The 16,465-nt window shown below is 40.1% G+C and overlaps 1 protein-coding gene across 1 annotated transcript in view; it reads right to left on the minus strand.

Moving 5' to 3' along the window:
* Positions 1-16,465, minus strand: part of EMB2753 (tetratricopeptide repeat (TPR)-containing protein) — a 333,581-nt gene that overhangs the window by 295,001 nt on the left and 22,115 nt on the right. The window contains exon 2 of the mRNA XM_089432854.1: positions 12,842-12,920. Coding sequence (XP_089288980.1) covers positions 12,842-12,920 — 79 coding nt within the window. The remainder of the gene's footprint in view (positions 1-12,841; positions 12,921-16,465) is intronic.

Here is a 16,465-nt window from a genome sequence, read left to right on the forward strand (position 1 = left end):
TGTTGCACAAAGCGCGATCGGGATTAAATCGCGCGGGCCGGAAAAAAGCGGAAAAAATCGGCAAAAGCGGGAAAAAAGCGGAAAAAAGCGGGAAAAAGCGTTTGGCACAAAAATATTCATTTTTTTTCATTTTTTTTCAATTTTTTTAATATCCAAACCATCTACAACATAAAATAAATACATTGACACATAAATATGATAAAAAAACTAACATATAAGATGTTTAATATCATTTCTAGCGCTAAAATCACACATAACATTGAATCATGTCCTGAATAGTAAGTCCTGACTCCTGAGTCCCAACTCAGCCTCAAAATATCAACAAAAAATATGATAATGTATCTCATCATGTCATAATGTCATATACAATAAAATGAAAGTCTAATCCTATTGATTTCCTCTGCCCCTCTTGCGAGAAAATGCCACAGCTTTCCCTTTCCCTCTAGATGTAGATGCTGGTGCCCGTGCAGGTGGAAATGGCAGTGGAGTCTGATGTGCTCTAGACGTTGAAGAACTAGAAGTAGGAGCTATAGGAGGTAGACCACGTCCTCTACTGGTGGCAGGGGTAGCCCGGGCAGGTGGTGTCACCTGGAAACATTACAATCTCCCAATCCTGAAATCCTGAAAAACTGATAAGTCTGCTGGATTTTAAATGAAATCTAAAATTCTACTTTCTCCATATGAAATCCAATGAGGCTGGAACCACTCTCAAACATCCTGAGTCATTTCATGGTAATGTTAAAAATTTAAGTAAAAGGATGAAAATGAAGATTAAGGAAAATGTCACTTTTACTTTAAGAATTTAACATTACCATGAATAGCATATCCATACTAGGGCCTAGACTTGATCATTAAGCTACCCCACTCAAAAATTATTTGTTTCTTTCAAAAAACATTGCATGAAAAAACCCAAAAAAAGTTATAAAACTATGCTGTAGTGAGCCCCCACGATTTTTTCGTTAAAAATCGCGCTTTTTTCGAAAAAATCGCGATTTTTTGAAAAAAGCGCGATTTTTTCAGTAAAAATCGGCAAAAAAAAAAAAAGTAGGCGATTTTTTCGTATAAAAATCGCGATTTAAGCAAGAAAGGGAAAAAATCGCGATTTTCCGATAAAATCGCGATTTTATCGCGATTTTAACAACACTGGTTCTAATTACCCCTAGTGAAGACAAAAATAAGAAGCCAGTAAATTCCACCTTGTAGGAATCTTCCAACACAGGACCAAAGAAATCTGTGGAAGAGACTTTGGAAAAAATTGATGTTATGTCAAAAGGGAATTTTGACAGAGTTTCCTCCCTTTAAGATGACGAAGCGATTGGGGATAAGTTTTGCAATCAAGCTACAGATGATATTAATCTAAGTGAGGAGTGAATTGGGGGCAACGAATATAGCAGTTATGTTAATGCATGCATGCCTTCCATTAAATTCAACACCTTGGAGTCTGGACAAACAGATTTGCAACTCTTGACTATTTTTTCTTGAGACATCGTACAAAGAATAACCCACATCTTATTGGTGGACTAGGTGTGGAAAAAGACAGCTATTGCTCAAGGGCTTGCCCAACAACTTACATCTGGGAATGTATCAGAATTCACCAGAAAAATGGGTTTACTTCTTGCTGATGAATACAGGAAACACATGAAGAAGGACCCAGCCCTTGGGAGGAGATTCCAGCCAGTCCATGTGTCACAACATGCTGTGGATGAGACCATACAGATCTTGAAATTTTTGCAAGAATGGGATGAGATGTATCACAAGTCACGTTACACTGATAAGACTTTAATTGCAACTGCCCAACTATTCTGTCAGTCAATCAATAATCATTTTCCGCCCGATCAGGCAATTAATCTGATTAAGAAGATAGCCTTTTGTGTGCAAATAGGGCATGCACAGGTTCTTGAGGGGACCATAAAACATGAAAAGGATCCTTCAGGTATTTGAAACATCAGATGAAGATTATAAGAGGTGACTGAACGAAGATTAAAAGAAGTGGCCCATGCTATCTTTACTATCAACATGGTGAATAAGCGGAAACGGGATGTGGCATTAATTAGTGATCCAGCTACTGCAGAAGAACAGTGTGAATATTTTGTATGGGCAAAGCTTCACTTAGTGGGTCTTGCAGGTTCTGAATGAGCCAGGAGGGCAGGATGCAGCACCCTTTAAATTCTTTGTGCAAAGACCACAATCGTTCATTCAGAATGGAGGAACAGTGAACGGCCACTAAGGGCTTCCAAAGATTTAGATAGAGAGGGAGGTGCACATGCACTTATTTCAGCAATATTTGTGTTCCCTCAGGATGTAAGAATCGAGTGGTATGCTTGTAGCCCTGTGTGGAATCTTGTTCATTGTGCTGGAATAAAGAGTGTTTTAGCCATGGTGAATTATGGTGTTGTTGTGGTAGTTGTCGGGGCAATGGCTGTTTGCAGAACTGTAAAATTTCCATGAAACTCTGCAACTACTTGGATGAATAACTGAAAACTGAAAATAGTTAACTTATAAGCAGCCTCTTAACAACTTATAAGCAGCGGAATAAAAACACAGAGATAAAAATACATCACACAAATTGACACACTTATTTTTCTCAAGAAACCCAACAGGGAAAACCTGCTTGCTTGATGTGGCTATTTTATTAATTGTTCTTGGAGCAATTGAATCTATTACAAAGCAAACTGTCTCTCTTGAGAAAGTGTTTTGCTTCTCACACAAATCTCAGCTGATACAATTGATCTTGACTTGCCTTGATCACTACTTGATCTCGATTCCTTCACACAATTGATCTTGACTTGCCTTGATCACTACTTGATCTCGATTCCTGCACACAATTGATCCTCTACTACCTCCTTGACTTGCTTTGCAAACCCTGTTGTAATGCTTTATTTTTGCTTCTCCTTCCTTGCACACTTGGCCTCCTTATTCCTTGCGCTAATCTCCTATTTCTTAGCACATTCCAAGCCCTATTTCTTAACGCACTTGAGATCCTATTTTTTAGGACCCCAACTGCAAACAACCTGTGCACAACCAATCCTCGTAAATCCTAGTGCACTTGTGCTCCTATTCTTTAGGACACAATTCTTGTGCTCCACAATCAAGGCTCTCTCACAAACTCATGAGCTCTGTCTTGTCACAAACCTTTGTGCACAATACAATTGTTATTTTCCTTGTGCCTTAGTCCTACATTTATAGATTCGATCCATGCTAAATTAGGCAAGTTCAAGTTTAGAACTCGAGCTCAAATAGCGAGTTAACTAAGAGTGTTACTCGTCCCCCTTCCAATCATCACTAGAGTTGTTAACTCATGCTCTAGCCTCTCTCCAATCAACATTGGGGACTTAACTTGCTCTTCCTTCAATCAAGACTGAAGAGTGAAAATTCAAAAACCCAAACCCTATTGCAGCAACTGAAAATTATTCTCCTAATTGTTATTTTAAATTACCAATTTATTTATTGTTTCCTACAGCAAATACTGAATAACTCACACTGCAACCTGCACAAATAAAAACTGCGGAAGAATGAATGCTGGAAGAAATGCTAGCACACACACATAAATTTACACCATTATTTTTGGACCAATGTCCCCGGAAAAACCCCCAACTTGGGAAAATTGATGCAGCAGGAGGGTTTTATTTTATTATGCAACAGTGAAATTGAGTACATCTATGGATGCCCAACCAGCAATCCAAACAGCAAGAAAATATGAGTAAAATACTGAAAGGAATTACCCTTCTCCCACAGGCAATCTTTGGCTAGACTTTCCCTATCAAAAACTCGACCTCCTGGAGCACTACATCGGCCTCTGCGTTGCTTTGCATAGCTAGCTGGATGGCTTGCTTCGGACTGGGATCAGATGAAGTCGTTCTGCCTCTGCAAGCTGAGAAAATCGTCTCTCTAGCCCTCTGGGACTCCTTCCCAGCCTTTGGAACTGAGAACGAATTTCCTTCTCTCCAAATCAATCTGCCTTACTAAAGCATTGCACAGTCCCTCAGCGCTGCCTCTCTGGGATAATTCGACTCACTTGTTGCTGCCTCTCCGGATTTGGAAAATCTTTCCTCTAGCTCGTTGTCTCTGCCCCTCACTCATTGCTTCAATCTCATTGGCTCTCTCTCCGACAATTGATTGTTGCTACTCTGGAAATCGAACTTCTCAAGTGCATTCTCCAAGTGCTCATCAACTTCTTATAATCCTCTATTGATACTTCAACAGCCAAGATTAGATCTTAATCAATGGCTAGAATTAACTTGAAGTCAATCTGTGTGAGTTTCGAGAACATTCACACCTTTATTTATTTAATTATGATGAATTAGTCATATTCCCTAAGTTTAGACTTAGGAAATGTATAAAAAATGACTAATAATCTAATTAAGTCATTTCTAGGCACAATTTCCAAAAACGATTTCTAGGTGTTGGAGATCTCATGCATTCTAGCCTCTCCACAAAATTTCAAGGATAGAACACATCCAATGCTACCAAAACAAACACTCCCTCTTAGCGAGAAATGTGTTCTAGTGCTCCACTGCACATCTTGTGCCAGCACCCTGTCTCTACACCATCACCTGTCACGCTACTGATGTCTGGCTGCTACTGCCCACCAACCACTGCGCAAATTTGATGTTTGCTGCATCTGTGTTGCTGCTGACCCTGTTGAACTGCTACCAACACTGCAACTCCCTCTCCATATGTTGTTGATGCAACTGCAACTGAGAAGCATCCTAAATATTGAATCAACTGTGATTAGTATGATGCATATGTCTCCCGAGTCTCTAACTGCTGCTAGTATTTGCATATGTCTCCCGAGTCTCTAACTACTGCCAACTCTGCACTACGCTCCCCAACATCTGACAGCTACTAGTCTCTGCAACTGTCACTCTGGAATCTCACTGCATCAATTGCCATTGATCCATCCTGCTACTAAATATTGTGGGCCCCTGTAGCAAGGTATTGATGAAAGAGGTGGACCTCCTCAAGGATCCTGCCCATATGTAGCACTCTGGGGCTACAGCACCAAATCTCCCCACCTCACTCCTGGAGGTATGTCAGCAAACATGGCGAAGTCTTCCTCCAACCTGGAGGAAAGCCTATCGATCCCCATTGATGCTGCCTACTTGTCCTACTTCTCCTCCTTGTCCTTCTTCCTGAGAGGACACTAGGTACTATAGTGACTGAGCTCACCACATCTGAAGCACTTGACCTTCGACAGGTAGTTCTTCTTCTTTCTCTGCTCCCCCTTGCCCCTGACTGGGACCCTTTGATGCGAGGGTCACCTTCACCTGCTTCTATCCGCTACTGTTGCAACTGATGGAGCTATTTAAAAGACCTCGTCTCAATTCCTCCCGCTACAAATCAGCCCACATCTTTTCCTAACTTGGCAATGCATCTCTGCCCAAAATCCTTTGGACAAACACCTGCCACTCCGCGGAGACACTATTTAGTACCAATCGCACTAGCTCTGTGGGTTGAGGCATTGCCCCAACCACTGAAAGCTAGTCTCGGACCTCCTGAACCTTAGTGAGGAAGGGGTCTAGGCTTTCCCCCTTCTGCATCCTGATGCATCTCAGCTTCTCCTCTAAGTACATCTTCCACTGCTCAGAAGTGCCCTGGTACAGCATGGAGAGAGTCTCCCACATCTCTCTGGCAATCCCTTTGCCAGCTATGTGCGAAAGAATGTGATCCCAAACTCGGTCTAGGATCAGCCTCTTTGCCCACACCATCTCTTTTTTGTAATCCTTCAGTTGATCTGCATCCTAGGGCACAACTACCACTACATCTATGTATGTCTTCAGGCCAAACTCATCCAGAAGGAAGGACATCCTTGCCTTCCAGATGACATAGTTGGAAGCACCATCCAACCTGTCCTGATCTCGAAGTCCAACAGTGGCCATCTCAACAAAATGTTGAAAATCTCCTCTTCCCTTCTACTTAGTTGGTTCTAGGTTATTCGCACTCCCTTCTCTCGTGAGAAACTCTGCTCACAACGACTGTTGATCTGCAAGGGAAAACGAACTTCTTGAGACTAGAAGTTCCCTGAGTAAAATCTTCCCTCAGTGTGTGCTCTTCTTCAACCTGACGCTAGCTCTCCCACATCTCTCTGGTAATCCCTTTGCCAGCTATGTGCGAAAGAATGTGATCCCAAACCCGGTCTAGGATCAGCCTCTTTGCCCACACCATCTCTTTTTTGTAATCCTTCAGTTGATCTGCATCCTAGGGCACAACTACCACTACATCTATGTATGTTTTCAGGCCAAACTCATCCAGAAGGAAGGACATCCTTGCCTTCCAGATGACATAGTTGGAAGCACCATCCAACCTGTCCTGATCTCGAAGTCCAACAGTGGCCATCTCAACAAAATGTTGAAAATCTCCTCTTCCCTTCTACTTAGTTGGTTCTAGGTTATTCGCACTCCCTTCTCTCGTGAGAAACTCTGCTCACAACGACTGTTGATCTGCAAGGGAAAACGAACTTCTTGAGACTAGAAGTTCCCTGAGTAAAATTTTCCCTCAGTGTGTGCTCTTCTTCAACCTGACGCTAGCTCTGCTCTAGCAAATTGCTACAGAAACTACTACATCCAACTAGAGAGATGCTCTACAAAAATACTAGGTTGTTCCCTCTACCTATAGATCCCTCGATCTAGAGAGATAAGATTTTTTATCCCCCTCAGAAAAATCGAATCTCCTCAATAAATTTGGCCTCTTGGAAAAGTGACTGCACTACCCTCTGGGGTTTCGATCTGTTGGTCACACTGAATAGCGAAACTCCTCCTTGCTTCGCTATTGATCTCTTTGGCTAATCATCTGCACTCTGATACCATGTGAAAATTCATAAACCCAAATCCTATTTCAGCAACTGGAAATTATTCTCCTAATTGTTATTTAAATTAACAATTTATTTATTGTTTCCTAAAGCAAATATTGAATAACTCACACTACAACCTACACAAATAAAAATTGTGGAAGAATAAACGTTGGAAGAAATGCTAGCACACACACATAAATTTACACTGTTATTTTTGGACCAATGTCCCTGGAAAAACCCAACTTGGGAAAACGGTGTAGCAATGAGAGTTTTATTTTATTATGCAACAGTGAAATATGAGTACATCTATGGATGCCCAACTGGCTATCCAAACAACAAGAAAATCTAAGTAAATACTGAAAGGAATTACCCTTCTCCCATAGGCAATCTCAGGGTGGATTTCCCTATAAAAAATTCGGCCTCCCGGAGCACTGTGTCATCCTCTGCACTGCTCTGCGTAGCTAGTTCGACGGCTTGCTTCAAACTGGGCTCAGATGAAGTCGTTCTGCCTTTGGAAGCTGAGAAAATTGTCTCTTTGGCCCTTTAGGGCTCCTTCTCGACCTCTGGAAGTGAGAACAAATTTCCTTCTCTCCAAATTGATCTGTCTAACTGAAGCACTGCGCAGTCCCTCAGCACTGCCTCTCTGCGATAATTTGACTCACTTGTTGTTGCCTCTCCCAATCTGGAAAATCTTTCCTCCGACTCACTGTCTCTACCCCTCACTCACTGCTTTGATCTCACTAGCTCTCTCTCCAGCCACTGAATGTTGCTACCCTGGAAATCGATCTGCTCATGAAATCGAACTTCTCAAGTGTGTTCTCCAAGTGCCCATCAACTTCTTATAATCCTCTATTGAGACTTCAACGGCCAAGATTAGATCAAAATCAATGGCTAGGATTAACTTGAAGTCGATCCGTGTGAGTTTCTAGAACATTCACACCTTGATTTAATTAATTATGATTAATTAATCATATTCCCTAAGTTTAGACTTAGGAAATATTTAAAAACTAATTAATAATCTAATTAAGTCATTTCTAGGCAGAATTTCCAAAAACGATTTCTGGGTTTTGGAGATCTCATGCATTCTAGCCTCTCCACAAAAACTTCAAGGCTAGAACATATCCAATGCTACAACAACTAATATGAAGACCTAACTCGTTCTAACTGAACTCGATCTGCCAACCAATCCTGTAGTAAAACAAATGAAAACTTCTACTTAACTGAAGCGTCAACACTACGCATGAACTTGTGATGATTATTCCCATAAACTGGAAATTAACTCACCACAACTGAAGTCTATCCTATGAGCTCGCACTCAAACTAGGAGAAGAACAGACCAAGGTCTTCACTGGCTAAGACCTTGCTCGCTATATTTTCAACAAGAACAAATGAAGTAGTGCAACTTGAAGCACGCAATGTGCTCGGGACTATGGCCAAGACATGGCTGAAAATGGCCTCAAGTTTGACCATATAAGCAGGCCTATGTTGGTTGTTGATGCCACTGCCAATAAAGTTGTGGGTGGAAGTGGTACTGTGAATGGTCGAAACATTTATAAGGACAATAAGAAAGTTCGTGTGCAACATGATGAAATGAGAGCATCAGCGATAGTTGATGACTGGTGGGCAGCCCTATGAGCAGTGGTTGGAGCAATGAAAGTTTTCAGTAACTCAGAATCTGTTCAAAGTTAAGGAACATATGCACTTGGTTGCATGCTCAAGGTGTTCACAAAAATTGCTCCTTCAGTTGTTGAAATTGTAATGGTGGCAATGCGGGAGTTTCAAAAGATTGAGACCATACAAATGTGGTGATGTGCTGTACTCCAGCAAGCATCTCCTGCTTATAGCCAACTAGCACATCACATGTTCCATTGTTCAAACGATAAGGAGGATGGTGCCTTAGATGTCGGTCATGATTCTAATAATGGTTCCCTATGCTTTCTACAATCTCAGGTCTGCAACTTATTTGAGAATGACCAGAAGGCAAAGCAACTTGTGTTGGTTATCTCAGCAACTGATCATTGTCATGTCTTTCCCAAGGAAAGTTGCAGAAAAGCATCCTCTAAATTCAGTTCCCCTAAAGAGGAGACTTCAATAGTGCCAATATCAAAATGTAGTGGTGAACGGCCTTGTGGTGCTGTTGTGGGAGAAGCTATTGATAACCATGCTGATAATACTTGTAGTTGGTGTATTACAGCAGAAAGCTGCCAATTTAAAAGTTCTAAGAATTCACACAGCATTGACATGTCATCTTTTTCATTTCAAGAGGAGGCTTTAGTCTCCAAAGTTGAAGAGGCCATGCATCCCAATTTGCCATTGCTTGGGGACAAGCAATGTCAAGGAGGAATTGTAATGTCCCCGGGGGCTTAATAATTTAATTGGCCCAAGGGACAAAGTAGCCTATCGATCCCCATCCGCTATAGTCCTCGATAAAGGGGAAAACCCCAAAAATTCCCAATGTTTGGGTAAGTTCGGGGAAGGCTGGGGCAAAAAGCCCAAAGTTGGGGTTGATGTGAATTTCACTCAATTAAGGAGAAAATCCCCTCAAGAAATCTATTAATAGAAGGGGGTTGGATTCATTTGGGATATCATCGATTGGATCATTTATCTCAGTTTTTCTTTGAGCCTGCGGCTCTGAGGGTTTTAAGATCCCTTTTCTCTCTTGTACTAGTTTTGGTGGAGGTGATCCCACCCTACCTAGCCACTCCTCTTTTTATCTTTTGTTACTTTGTTCTGGCAACAGGGAATTCTCCATCTGAGGAGCAGCAAAGCATTTGTGGGACAATTTGTGGCAAGGCAAAACAACTACCTTGAAGCTGGATGAATTTCTCTTACAATGAAATTCTGGAACGGATCGAAGTTTCTTGTCCAAACCCTTGCAAGGTCCCCTCTGTGGCAGACAGGACGGTTTTTCTGGGCAGCAAGTCTCGGTCAGAAGGAGACCACAGGCCGCAGTTATAGGCCGCAATGCCGCAGCCACAGGGCTGCAGGGCCACAGGGTTAAATTTTCTGAGGTTAAACCTGTGTGAAAATACCCCTATCATTCTCCTGAGGCAATCTGCGGGTTTCGAAGCAGAACAGAGGTATTTTGAAGGAATCGTTCCTTCCTGAAAGTCTGTTACTGGGGCTTGATTGGAGACTGACTGTGGCATACCGGAATCCCCCCTAAAGACAGTTCCGAATCTGAAGCAAGCTGCGAATAAGTTCCCTTAGATGATTTAAAAGGTGGAATCAATGGAACTTAAATCTGGTACTTATTCTCATGTAGCAGGCTTCGGACTAAGGGTATTCCTTTAAGTTCACTGATTAGAATTTGTAAGAACACTAGTTGTAGTCTGTGGATTTGCACAGGCAGTCCTGGTCATTAGTAGTTAGGTGTAAATTTGTCCATTGGCTACATTCTGTTGGTCTTGGACATTCACTGTTGATTGGTTGAGGATTGGACAGTGATATTGTTGATTGGATGAACAGTGATGTTATTGATTGAATGAACCATGATATTGGATTATTGTTAAATTATTGTGGATCCTATTATACTGTACTACTGAATGATTTGTTTCTCTTACCACTGACTAAGCAAAAAAAGAGAATTGAAAACCTAGTTTCTGAAACCCTAGGGCAGAAAATTTCCCTAGGATATTACAGCAAATATCACATAACATTCGCACATTTGTGGTGGCAGACAATGTTGGTTCCCCTCCCATTCATGGCTTTCACAGTATTCACACAAGGTAGCATCTACGAAACTCCTCATTGGCTCCAACAAGTGTTTGTGGTTAGTTCTAATCAGATCTATAGGAGGTTTATAGATCAACCCCCAGGTACAGGTCAACTCCTTGGGATTTCAAGATTATCATGGGTTGGCTCTCCCACAAGCTTAATCTTTGATCAACTCCATTCACATTGCAGACTAATATTAACTTGAACCAAATCACATACATCCGTTAGGCTTGTGTGTAAGTAGTCCGTGGCTTCAGGGTAGCCACTGCAGCACATTGATAGCAAGGTTTTGGTTTTTTGGGTGCAAGTTTCAGTAGATCACAGGTCTAACATTCCAACAAGTTGTTCACATGGCAATCATTTTGTAGTTATCGGGACTCGTGTATCAAACCCAGCCCCCTGCAATTCCTGTAATGGTAACCAGTAACCAATATTCATGAGGTTAAATAGTTTACAAGTTGGAATCAACAAGGAATCGTGTCAGCTCTAAGTTTATGGGTTCAAGTGATTTAACCCATATGTTAGTTCCATAAAATAAAATCTCTAGGAGAGAATTCTATGAGAGTATTAGAATTCTATGAGAATATATTATGCCTTCATCGTGAACTACAAAACAGGTTAAGATTAAGTTGAGAATAAAGCATTTTATGTTTTGAGACAATTGGATTTTATTGTGTATGGATTCTTATTGCATAATCTAATCTAGATTCTTCACAACAAGCTTTTGTTCACCATATGACTCTAGCAAAAGAGCTTGACGCTCAAAATATGTCCCAACAGTGCATTTATTCTGGTTGCACTATAAATTAGATTTTTTGTACTTTGCAATGTGCATATTGGATAAGAATGGAGATACCCTACCAAACACTAGCATTTTTTGAAACATGGATATACTCACCAGCTCTAAGAGGTCACTGGAAAATTCAAAATATCAGTACAACTTTTCAGTATTTTGCCCTAAAAATAAAGATTATATAAGATGTACTCAAAATATTGATATAGTCTTTTTCACTATTTCTGCCTTGGTATAATCTTTGAAGCTAAGTTGCATGCAACATGAAACTGGGTTCTGAAACAGGGACGACATGGGAACCTGACCCAGCAAAATATTAGGAAACAGGGAAACAACAAAGTTAATTATAAAAATTAAAAATACCAGACAATTTTTTCAAATATCTTACTATCAAGAGAAAGTAAAATGATAACAGTCAACAAATTAACAAGAGTCCCATTTATATGTTAAATCCCATAAGATAATGCAATGCCTAAATCTAGCCTTATAGATTAGGCTATATATGCCAAAATATAAGTTATACAAAATTCGCTTAGCTCTCAAAAGTTGAAGACTACAAACTTAACTTTACGATCAATAGTAGTTTCCTGGAAGATTCTTTGGGCAAAAAAAAAAGGAGTTTCCGGGAAGATAGGGTTACAATTTACAAAAAGTACAGAGAGTCCCAGTCAAAACTACCCACCATATTATGAATGCTGCTACAGGTGCCCAATCTTTACAAAAATATGCAATGAAAGGAAGGATGCCAAAAATGCAGGAAAACCCCTAACTTGTATAGTTTGTTTGTTATTCTTTCATTAAATAATTATAATCTTTTGTTTCATGCAAGTTGCTAATGTCCCTTGTTATCATCAATATGTTTATCTTGGATTGCAGGTGTCGTGCCGTTCCCACAGCTCTCCAATTTTGCGTCACAGGGGCATAGAAGCTGACACCCCCCCCCCCCCCAAGCCAGAAACCCAAGATACAACCTAGAAACGTTGCCAACATAGGAAATTGCCATGAATCAGCTTAGTTTCAGTTTCCAAAGTGTTTGTGGTACCAAAACATTGAGGGAAGCAGGTTTCCTGGCAACCTAGCTCTTCAACCAACTCCAACTTATGATTGCTGCTAAAACTTGTAAGTAGTGCCTCAATCACTTGACAAAAAGGCATAAATATGGCAATGTTAATTGGAAAATCGAGGCAGGAGCTAAATGCAAATAAAATGCATATAGGTCACTGAAACAATCACGTTTCTCAACTGTTTCGAGAAGTTCCTTTGAATTCCTATCTAGTATCAAGGCATTGTCACAATATCCTTCCTAAGCAACAACAATATCAAACTCCAAAGTGATTTAAAATATTAGCTTGTGTTCCTTCAGATGATTGGAGGTGATAAACAAAAAGCAAAACCCCATATAAAATTGTGGGAGAATGTACTTTATGAACTAGAACACGACTTACAGAACAAAGTATAGCATATATATAAGAAATCTAATGAGCACCATATTGGCAAGCAAATTTGTATTTTCATAGCCCTAAGAATAAATTCAACAATACCTCCATGCTCTGGAAATTTTTTAAGTATAGAATCTGCAGCTTTTACACCCTTCTTATACTGTTTTGTTTCATAAGATTTCTGCCAAGATGGAAAACCAAAACCTCCATTAGAATCTCAAACATAAATCATGTGAACCTTGAAGAAAGGGAATGCAGAAGGAGAATGTCTTCAAAAAACATATTCAACAAAATATGAATAAAGAAAATGCATTGATACTCATATATGACTAGCAACAATCAATGGGACCGATAGTCACAAACATGTTATGTGCAACCAGAAAAATTATTCAAAAATTTCCACCCAAATATGAAATTAAAAAAAATTATACACATGGTATCTCAAAAGATGGGCACAATGAGTCTCCTAAATAATCCTATCTAATAACTAAATTGATTACAAAATCCTTGAAGACATGGCTAAATTGTAAGCTACATGTGATAAAATTCATTACATTTCCATTGATGAGCATAAATATAAAAGAAGTATTAATAAATCACATGCAGAACCATCTTTCTGGCGTAAAATAATCGCTTATAAGTACCACCAATCAAAAACCCTAGATAAGATAAAATCATTTTTATAATGTCCACAACTAACCAAAAAAAAAGGTCAACGAGTCTAGAATAAAAATAGTGGGTCAACAGGATAGGGACAAGAGGTGAGTCATCTGCGCATCTTCGGCAGTCCAGTTTATGTCTACATTCCAACAAAAAAGAGGACTAAGATGGAGCTCTCACCAAAGAAGTGCATTTTGGTGGACTACTGTGAGGTCTCAAACACCTAAAGGGATCTACATTCCAGGACAGAGGAGAGTCATCGTCGGTCGGGATGACAAATTCGACGGGGGTAGGACCTTTCGGAGGTCTCATGACATGGAACAACAGGGGTAGAGGATCATGAGTAAGAGGCTCCTAAGGTTGAGCAAGGGCTAGCAACACCAACAGCAAGGACAAAGCTTATAGATCAAGAGGAGTGAGAGGCTCCTTCGAGCTCTACCAGGAGGAGGCCAAGATGGGCCAAACAAACCTTAAGGGATCGAAGAAGCAAGTGGAGGCTCCTAGCAAGATTTCCATAAGCAGTAGATCACCTGCTCGATTTTCCAGCTATTTGGCCTTGATGAGCAGTATCAATGATTTCAAGCCTTCTATTTAAAAGGAGGCAGCAAATCAACAAGTCTGGAGGGATGCCATGGTGGAGTATATCTCCATCATGAGGAATGGCATGGGACATAGTGACAAGGCATGAGGGTAAGTTAGTGGTCACTTCTCAATGAATCTAAAAGATCAAGCATGCAACAATTGGCAGCATCAAGAAGCACAAGGCAAGGTTTGTGGTGAGAGGGTTCTCCCAAATGAAGAGAGGGGATTATGAGGAGACATTTGCTCATGTCACCAAATATGCATCTATTAGGGCAAATATTTCCATTGCTTAAGAGATAGAGTGGAGGATACATCAGATGGACCCTCATTGGGGTGATTGAGGAAGAGGTGCATGAGAGGGAGTCTCATGTATGCAGGTTGAAGAAGGCCCCTTATGGGCTAAAGTAGGCTCAGCGCACATGGTATGCCAAGATTGATGGATATCTTCTTTGTTTGGGCTTCACCAAGAGTGAGGCAGACTCAAACTTGCACTATGTACTTGTTAAGTGTGAGTTGTTAATCTTGGTGTTATATGTTGACAATCTCTTCTTAATGGGGCCAGAAAGGCTCATAGAGATGTGCAAGGAGGACCTTGCTTCTAAGTTTCAGATGAAGGACATAGGCTTGATGCATTACCTTTTGGGATTGGAGGTGTCGCAGCAGCCAGTAGAGATTTTCCTTGGGTAGGGCAAGTATGCACTAGAAAAACTAAGGATATTCAAGATGCAAGATTGCAGACCTGTGTCTACACATATGATCACCAACTTGAAGAAGTTGAGTGCTTCTTAGGGTGAGTTGGAGGATCCCACATTGTATAGACAGTTGATGGGTTCTTTGATGTATCTAGTCAACAAGGCCAGATATATGTTTTGTTGTGAATACACTGGCCAATTCATGGTGGAGTCGAGGAGGGTTCATTGGGTGGCAACTGTTAAAATTTCTAAGTCACACATTAGAAATCCCTACTGCATTATCTAGTTTATTATCTCCTACTTGTTCTTTCCATTAACAAGTTATTTATAAATATAAATATTGAATTAAAGCTAAGTTGCACGAAACGGGGAAACGGGTACGAGTTTCCGAAACGGGAAGCGATACGAAACGTGACCTCCCCAAATTTTGGAAACAGGGAAACGTGAATATATATATATATATATATATATATATATATATATATTGAAAATATTTAAATATATATATATATATATATGTGCAATCATAAAGCATAAATGATACATTATAATTTATTACACTTAAACATTAAGATTTAATTTACATCACATTTACTCATGAATGATCACATAATGAAAATAAAAATATCGGAACATGCAAAAGCAACGTTTATTATATATCCAAATCTCAAAATCAACCTTTATTTATATTAATATATGAGGTTGTAAGTACAATAAAGACTATAAGGCTGCAAGAGAGAGATCCAAATCAGGATTTTCTGCATCCACATCCCATTCTTTAGAAGGACCACTGTTGTATTGGGAGTCTCCTCCTACATAGTCGAACGACCTTAGTGCTCTTGATTAAATACGCTTTTCATACCCTAGTACCCTACATGGTCTTGATTATTGGGAGTTTCCCCTGCATAGAGGGCTTGATTCTCTTGATTAAATACAAGTTCCATACCTTAGTACATGATAAAATCCAATGGAAACATTGCAATCCTCCCAATCCTAAAATCCTGAAAAACAAATAAGTATGCTGGATTTTGAGTGAGATCTAAAATTCTACTTTCTCCATATGAAATCCAATGAGGGCGAAACCACTCTCAAACATCCTGAGTCATTTCATGGTAATGTTAAAAATTTAAGTAAAAGGATGAAAATGAAAAATAAAGGAGAATATCACTTTTACTTTAAGAATTTAACATTACCATGAACTGCATATCAACACTAGGGCAAAAATTCACTTTTATAACTTTAGACACACATCTAGAAGTCACTAACATACCCTAAAAGTAAATTAAAAAACAAATTTAAAAATAAAAAATAAAAAAACACAAGTTAATGAGGAAACGTGGGTCGTACGGCCCTGAAACGCGTTTCCGGCCGTACTGGCCACGTTTCCGTTTCGGGAAACGTGGCAGTACGGCCAGAAACGCGTTTCACGGCCGTACCAAACGCATTTCCGCGTTTCGTACCCGTTTCCGTACGGAAACGGACCTCTATGCCACGTTTCCTGCAACATAGAATTAAAGACAAATGCAGCCTTAACACATATACAGATCAGCAACTGAAATAACTGAGACAATCACACAAGGGACACCCTTATTTTTGGACAATCATCCCCAGAAAAACCCAGTGCGGGAAAACTAGTGCAGCAGCTCTGAGGGTTTTCTTATTATGCAGTTTCTAAATACAACTAGGGTGCCAGAAATGGCTCACCCTTCAGAGAATTTCCTTGGCAGATGTACCTCTCCTCGGAAACAGATATTCCGGTTGATCAAAACTGGATGATTGATCCCACAGCAAC

Source organism: Pinus tabuliformis, chromosome 5_1, assembly GCF_031772625.1.
Source record: "Pinus tabuliformis cultivar Carrire ecotype Pingquan chromosome 5_1, CPIR1, whole genome shotgun sequence".
In the NCBI taxonomy this organism is placed as follows: domain Eukaryota; kingdom Viridiplantae; phylum Streptophyta; class Pinopsida; order Pinales; family Pinaceae; genus Pinus; species Pinus tabuliformis.